The 8,200-nt window shown below is 33.0% G+C and overlaps 1 protein-coding gene across 2 annotated transcripts in view; it reads right to left on the bottom strand.

The window, feature by feature from the left end:
• The window catches only part of PLPB (PAS/LOV protein B), a 92,168-nt gene extending 85,813 nt beyond the window's left edge, over positions 1–6,355 (bottom strand). The window contains exons 1-4 of one of the 2 annotated variants that reach the window (XM_089788650.1): positions 5,339–6,355; positions 3,593–5,147; positions 3,249–3,465; positions 3,036–3,100 (exon numbers count right to left, since the gene is read on the bottom strand). In XM_089788650.1, coding sequence (XP_089644776.1) covers positions 3,036–3,100; positions 3,249–3,465; positions 3,593–4,268 — 958 coding nt within the window. In that variant the 5' untranslated portion in view covers positions 4,269–5,147; positions 5,339–6,355. The remainder of the gene's footprint in view (positions 1–3,035; positions 3,101–3,248; positions 3,466–3,592; positions 5,148–5,338) is intronic. The other variant, XM_089788651.1, reaches the window with a different exon arrangement.
• Between the last annotated feature and the right edge of the window lie 1,845 nt (positions 6,356–8,200).

Here is an 8,200-nt window from a genome sequence, read left to right on the forward strand (position 1 = left end):
ATAGAAAGGGTCCATCTCAATCAACACCAACTTACCACAAATAGTAAGTACACAAAATTAAGCTCAAACGAAGTCCAATCTGAGCCAAACAAAGACCAAACTGTAGCTTACTAAAATGTGGAGAAGATAAGACCCTCTCAAGCCAAGCCACTGCCTCAAAAAACCTTCTATCCATAATAATTAGCCTCTGAGAATCACAATAATAGGCTAATACCTGAAACTCTGATACTAACAAAAATGGGGTTATTACAGTAAAGCTACAAAACATCAACAATTTGGACCTTCGAGCCCTTGTACTTGATGAGTTACACAGTTACAAGAGGGAAGAACCATCATTTTCTTCCCCTAATTGCAAATGTAGGAAATACACCCTGCAGCCAAGTAAAGAAGAACATGTGTTTGGTTTGATTATACCATTAATTTCGCTCATTAAATTTATTGAAATCTTCACCACATAATGTCTTTTTTATCATTCCATATCTGTGGTGGGAAAATTATGGTGCCACAACACCTAATCTTCAAAAATTTTCCATCCAAATATTATCGCAGCCCTACAATGCTTCTGGTTGCGAACAAAGTTAGAGTGTTTTTGAAAACATACACACAACAAAGTGCAATAGATTGACTCAAAAGTGCTTAAATGACTAGGTTTATGTGTGATACAACCTTTAGTTGCATGAAAAGAAGGTGCAAGCACAGGCTTCATATGAAGCACTTGACTTGGATCAGATTGATCCATATTTTGTAGATTGGATTGCTCCTCTTGATGGTGATGATGTTGAGGTGCATGTAGATCCTCCCCTAACTAATGATCAACTAGCTGACTTTGAAGGAAGATTACTGAGATGCAGTAATGACAGCATGTGAAGAGGAACATGACCTTGGTCATCCATCAAAGGCTTTTGTTCAAGCACCTGTTGAGGATGTTGCAACTACTTCAGCACCACCAACCCTGCAACAGCGATCTCTTTTGAGCTTTAGTCATAGATGATATTTATGATTTCTACATCTAGTTTTCATTGATACTCAAACTTGAACTTAATATGTATTTAGAAGTTGTAGTTTCATGGAGTTTAACTTTAATTACTATTGAACTTTTTTTTATTTAGATGTCACACTAGTTTTTTTGGTATATGATTCTATGTTAATCTTCTAATTTTTATTTAACTCAAAATTTTGATTAATATATAGTGGATATCTCAAATCAGTATATGTTCTACAAATTTGGTGTATATGTCTGTTTTTTTAAGAAATTATATATTTTCAAATGTTCAATAAAGTGCCAATTTTTTCACCAAGTTTTTAGCAATTCAGAGTTTTTCAAATTTTTGGGGTTTGTCGAGTTATTGTTGAGTCTACGTTTTTCAACCTTGCTTCAAACGGAGATAGTTCCTAAACAAAAGGTTTTCTAAGTTGTGACTTTTGGTCTTCCATAGGTGGTTTCTAGTGTGGTTGCTCAAAAGGAGTTTACATTACTCTCACGGTTGTGCTCACAGTAGCTAGTAATGTCCCATGTTGGTGCTTGTAGTAACAACATATTTGTAAATGATTAGCACTATAAAAGAACAACGTTTTAGCAGAGGAGGAAAACATTTTTGAAAGAGAAACACCAAAGCCTCTTACTTTTTTAACTTCATTAGAATTTAATCTTTTAGCATGAACTTGGTTGAAAGTCATGTGGAAGATAATAGCCATTATTATGAACTAAATCGTTAATAAAAAATTTCCGGAGTAGATGGAATATATGCCCTGAACTTAATCCTAGAATTATTTTCAAATTAATGAATTTTAAGGCCAAGTAAATTTAAACAAGACAGATGCTAAAAAGAATGGGTACAAAATTTGATGCCTCTGGTTCAAATCCGACTGAATCCAGATTTTTTGGACCGGCCACATTTGACTGATTTAGTCTGAGAGTGTTCAATACCTGTACAGAAATTTTATTTTTTCTTTGTTTTGAGAAATCCAGATTTCCAAATTTTGTTAACTCCTGAACAAATCAGTTTATTTCAACCAGGTAACTATGCTAATAAGTGTACTCCATACAGTTATCAGTATTTTGGAAGCCTATTGTATACACATACTTTTGGCTTCTTAACATTACACATTCCGGCTTTTTTACCAAGCCAAAATCCAGTGTTTTGAAACATTGTAAACTGTAAATCGCATATTATTTTCATTAGAAGCATAGTATAAGGACAAGAAATCTGCCAAGGTAAAACAAATCCACTAATGAAAAACAAGAGAACAATACCTAGAATATGTGAAAGAGAATGTAGTTGTAGAATTGCATTAATGTTCATGACAACATTTCAAGACAGTACTCCTCTAGTAAAGCACCAGATCCAAATACAATATATAGCACTCAACTACCTGTAACTACCACTTCCCCACACCTGTACAATAGATGCTTTATTTCTAATTAGATAGTGGAATGACTTACAAAGCACATACACCCAAGTCTTGATTTACTAATAACTAGTACATATGTCAGAAAGGAGCTCCTGAAAAAAGGAGGTCCAAGCCATAGAAGCTTTGACCATGTTATCAATATCGGGCACACCATTACCACACACAACCTTATAAGACCATTCTCAGGAACTTAGGACATGATAAAACCATTAAATTTGCCCTAACTAAGCCATACCCTGGCAAATGGCACTGTTCTATAAACCATGGATAAATTAGTAGCACAAGAATATATGCAGTGCACTTGTATTTAAATTTTAGGTTCCATCCATTCAATATGGCTACAGAAGATGCCAACAATACAGCGCCATGACCCATTGTCACATTGTTATATAGACTCGACAAGTTTTTGCTTTCTACTTCAACTTTTACACTCCTTAGATTCTTAGTTTCTCTTCTTCCTTCTTCACCATTGATTGGGCAAAGCATACTAATTCACTTACTTTGGAAAGCTAGACAAATTGCATACAGTCAAACTGAACTTAAAGTAACTAGAAATCTATTGCTCTGACAAAATTTACTATAGCATTTATAAGAAGAAAGGAGGCACTATGTTAAAATCACACCTGTCAATTGTAGAAATAAATTGCTCGCATACACAATGGGCATGTCATGTAAGTGTGGCTCAGCTCTGTAAAACACACAAGAAAAAATTATGACTCAATCTAGACCATTATGACAATGCTACCAAACAAACCAATGGAAAAAAGTCTCTTTAAAACTAGGTAAGTGTTGAAAATATGTCGGAAATTCATTTACTGGTAGGTATGAATACTCACAGTACAAAACTTTGTTGTATTCTGCTCAGTGCAATTGATAAAGATGAACTAATAGGCGTTAATCTTGTTAGATCACCTGATTCACATCTTCTATTCAAAACAGTCTTCCTTGTTAACATGCATAAGTGAGCCAATTCAGACAAAATATCCGTTACACCAGTCAATGCTTTTTGCTTGTCAGATTCCTTAGCTTCACATATATGTTTCTCCTCTATACCTGTATACCTCAGTCAGATGAAAGAATGTCCTTTAGGAGAAAACAAAGAGACAATCAGCCTTGCAGAGGACCAGAAAGTTCCTGCAGAAGACTTGGAACTATATATAGATGAACTACCAATTCTAACCTTTATTGCCGTCGTCGGCAAACGAATTGTATATTCCACAGTGGCCCATGTCTCCTGGGCAGTCCCTGAAGAATTCCCTTCGGCATGAACCAAAGTAAATTGAATTGCTTGAGGAATTCGCACTTGATGCATGCTGGCTGAAAAGAACCTTTCCTACACATGTAGGGCAATTCCTATCTGTACTGCAAGAAAACTTATTGGTGGCACCTGATCTACAAACACGTGAACACTGTGATATGGGAGTTTGCAGTCCAAGAAAATGAATTACTCGACCTTCCTCCTTGGAAAACACTGGAGCCAAGTGGAAAAAATTCCAGAAGGTTGTTCCATCCTTTCTATAATTCAAAATGCTAACCTGACAAGACTTTTCTTGTCTAATAGCCTCTCTAATTTCTAGCACAGTTCTCCTATCAGTTTCAGGTCCTTGAAGGAACCTGCTATTTCTACCAAGCACTTCTCCTCTGGAATACCCTGTCATTTTCAGAAAACCTTCACTTGCATACACTATTGGGTGGTCTGAAAGGTATGGATCTGTTATGACAAAGTTGTACTCATACTGATCAAGGGCTTCTCGTATGCTATTTGAATAAGGCTTATTCAAAGATTCCTCTAGTAGTTGGCTGCTACTCGATTCAGTGGACATCCTGCTGTCTTTGACAAGTAACTCACATCCCATAACTCGTTGATTGAACTTTTTGGCACCCAATACGCAAAGATGGTATTGGAACAAAATATACTAATAAGAGCCGTATTGTCAATGATTCCAAAACCGTAAAATAGGATACTATCAAAACAAAATGATTATTTTTCAAACTCGGTCAGGAAATTTAAATTTGTCCCTCTCATAAAGAAATTCCAACAGTTACAACTAGATCATCTCCTGAAGAGTATTCAATCCATGATATGTGAAAGCTGAATTCAATCTCTGAATACTAAACATAAAACCAATTTCAACAGTATCTACGTTAAAATCCTGCATTTATAGTCTTCAACTTTGATCCTGGTTTTCATCCGTTGTCCTCTCAGATTCACTCAATGGCCAATTCGGCATTCTTATTGCGATCATTCGCACTCTTAAAGATTTAAAATAAAACTCAGTCTTCCCGGCTCAGCTGATTTAGGTCTCTGCTCTCTAAAATTCAATTCGGATTGAAAGCGGTGTCCAGAAAATTCAATCTTCTTCCCCTAAAGCTTAAGCAAGCTTGAAAGAGTTAATCAGAATTTGATGTTTTCCTCCTCTTCAAAAGCCTCAATCTTGCAAACGGGCGTCCATATTTCAATGTTTTATGATTTATCAGTGACGACCTAATCAATGTCAGTTAAAATCAAAGCCGAAACCAGATATTATTAATCTGAGTCTGCAAATGGGTATGAACATATCAATAATTTACTACTGAAGCTCAAGTAAATGTACTGTTAATGTCAGGGAAACCCTCACAATATTTCCATCAGAAATTTAAAAAATTTAAAGTTCTGAAAACCATTCAGACTTTGAACCACATGTTAAAGCTGAGAACCAACTCATTCAGGATAGATGCGCCCAGCCAAAAGCAACCTGGGAACAAATGCTCTGTAAGTTACTTAAATTAAATGATAGAAGGGTTAAATTAAATTTTAGGGCAGCATTACACTAAAGTACAACCTAAATCAGAAAATACGAAATCAAGCCAATCTGACAAAACTCAAGAAAATTCGATTTAAAATTGAATATCCATAGAATACACTCTTCTAAACAAGTAAATATACCTTTATGAGTTTTACAGTTCAATTTGACCTTAAGGCTTCATCTCATATACAGATGGAAAAATTATCCAGGTGGGTTTTCAAATCTCAATCTCTCCTTCTCTGACAAGGTCCTTTTGCAGATACCAATCACCTTCCGTTGTTCCCGAAAATCTCCCGCACCTTCTGCAGAGAAGCAGTGTATAACAAGGTATATATTCTTTATTATATATGTGGACATCAAAACTGCGACTGCTATACTATATAAGCCCAACGGTAAAGACGCTCAGCCTAAAAGCACATGTCGGGTATTTGCAGCAATCTGTCGGGATCGGATGACAAGGAGATGCCCTCAACCATAAACCAACCATTTATTTATCTAGATGAGTAACTACGAAACAATAATGACAGGAGGCGTCTTTTTTGGGGGTTTTGGAACTTGATACAATCTAGCGGAAAATTGATTTGCAGGGATATAAACCAAGGATAACTGTCAAGAAAATAAATGGCTAATCGAATCAGAAGGCAAAACGGTTGTTGGGAAAGAATTATAATTTTGAATGGGTACTTAAAAACATAAATCGGTAATTCTATCAATGTACGAGTGCTATGGAAAGTTACGAGTTCATTCATCTGATAATGAAAACTGACAAAGAAGACAGCGTCGTCTCTTCACATTTATTGGGTGGGTCAGCTGACAAATACATGGCCTACCATGAAATTATTCGTGCTAAGCGACAGCTTAAGTCAAAATATAGAACAAATAGCACATTGTAGTTTTTGAAAACTGTTGTGGTCTAATTAGCATCACCTCCAAGTTTCCAACTCCATTGTTAAACAGGGCCTTGTTCTTGAATTTATCCACTAAAATATCTGTGCCTCCCACTCCCTCATCATTATTATAATGAGAATGGCGTAAGCAAAGAGATGTTGATAAACTTTTGATGGTTGGTCGGTTTCTGTGTGCCGGGATATTTCAGGTATTCAGAGATCGTCGAGACAGGACACGCGTGCCTCGCAAGATCACAATGCCCGAGGCCTAAACAACCCAATAATATATCAGATATTTCGAGAAAAATGATTGACACTTATCCAATTGCTTTCTGTATTCCACGTATATATGATTAGCCTTTTCAATTTGTTTTTTCAACGGGCTAATACTCATGCAAATCGAAATTGAAATGACATTTAATAAAGGGCGCATGCGCCAAAGTCCCTATAGTGCTAAATTGAAAAATATATTATTATAGTGCTAAATTAAATTAAATTATAAAATATAATTAACATATTATTAAATTATATAACTGTAATGATATTTATTAATTAAAATTGTAAAAGAATATATAAATAAACATTATAGTATCATGCTAAATTAAAATTAGATGACATTTTAAAGAACATTTATCATACCAAAGATATTTATCGATTAATTATATATAAGATATAAATAAAATTATTTTTTTTTTTTAAAAAGAGTTAAATTGATTAATTTTAATTATTAAATTGTTTGATATATTTTGTTTAAGTGATAAATTCATCTAATTGAAGAAGTTGGACAATATTCTTAAGCTTAAATCTAATGTATAAAAATAAATAAACATAAATTAATTTAAAAATAACATTTATGCTTTAAAAAAATCAAACACACTTATAATAAATAAAGTTGATAATATACCAAGCTAAACAATTTGAACTTTATTAAAATTGATACAAAATTAATATTATATATTTTAAAATATAAATTAAAAATATCAATATAACAAAAATTATATATGTTGAATAAATGTATAATCTAATAAAATTATATACAAAAATAATAAATAAAATAAATTCTATTAAAAGCATTGGTTTAGATATGTAAAAATAAAAAAATTAAATTCTAATTTAACCTTATATATAAATTAAAATAAAAATAAATATGAAATTAAACTAAATAAAAAATATTTTTTCAAAATTAACAATGTAAAAGAGTTAAAATGTTTTTTTTTTAAGTTTATCCACTTGTCACAAATGTGGAAAAGATAAAATTGAAATTAATGCATTAATTAATAGGTGTTAGAAAAATGATTTTTTTAAAAAAGTTTATCCACTTGTCATTGTCACAAGAAAAGATAAATTTGCAATTAATGCTTGCATTAATAGAGGTGTTGGGAAAAATAGTTATATTTTTGTTGAAGGAAATTGAATTTTTTCATTGCCTTTTTCATCACGAGCCACTAAAGTTTTCAAAAATTTGTATTTTTCAATTCTAAAAAAAATGCAAATTAATAAACCTTTTGCAAACATTAGCATATCAATGAAATTTTTTAATTATTGAACTAATATGGAACTTGGTGATTCCATTAGTTTCCTGCCAAAGGCAGGAACTAATATGAAAGGTAAAGGCCGAAGTTCCAAAACTTTAAAAAGCAAGCATTATAGAATTGAATTGAATTAAAGGATTTTTACGAGATTGAACAATCTTAATTAGAATCATAGTCTTTCGGTAATTTGATATTATTATTTTTCTATCTGATCTTTTATTATCAAAATTGACCATTAAACAAGGAGTTTAGTTGATCTTATCTTTGAATAAATTGCACATATTGTTGGTCTTCAAGATGAGTTAATACTCATCTCGAATCTTATCATACATGTCCTCTCTTCTTAGTTCTTTTTGAACATTTTCCATCTACTCATCTTGTGTTTAAGATGTTGAGAACTTGTCCTCCATTGTATCACTAGCACCGTAGTTTTCCCTTTAATAATTGCCCCTTGAATGAATGAAGGAATTTAATGATGTCCACTAGACTAATCAATCTAAGGGCCGAAGGGTTCACAACCAAGTTCATTAGTTACTCATTTGAAATGATTAAAACATTAAAAGAGTGGTCCAACAAGTGACTC

This window comes from Cupressus sempervirens, chromosome 6 (genome assembly GCF_028749045.1).
Source record: "Cupressus sempervirens isolate cs-2001-9-10 chromosome 6, ASM2874904v1, whole genome shotgun sequence".
Taxonomy (NCBI): domain Eukaryota; kingdom Viridiplantae; phylum Streptophyta; class Pinopsida; order Cupressales; family Cupressaceae; genus Cupressus; species Cupressus sempervirens.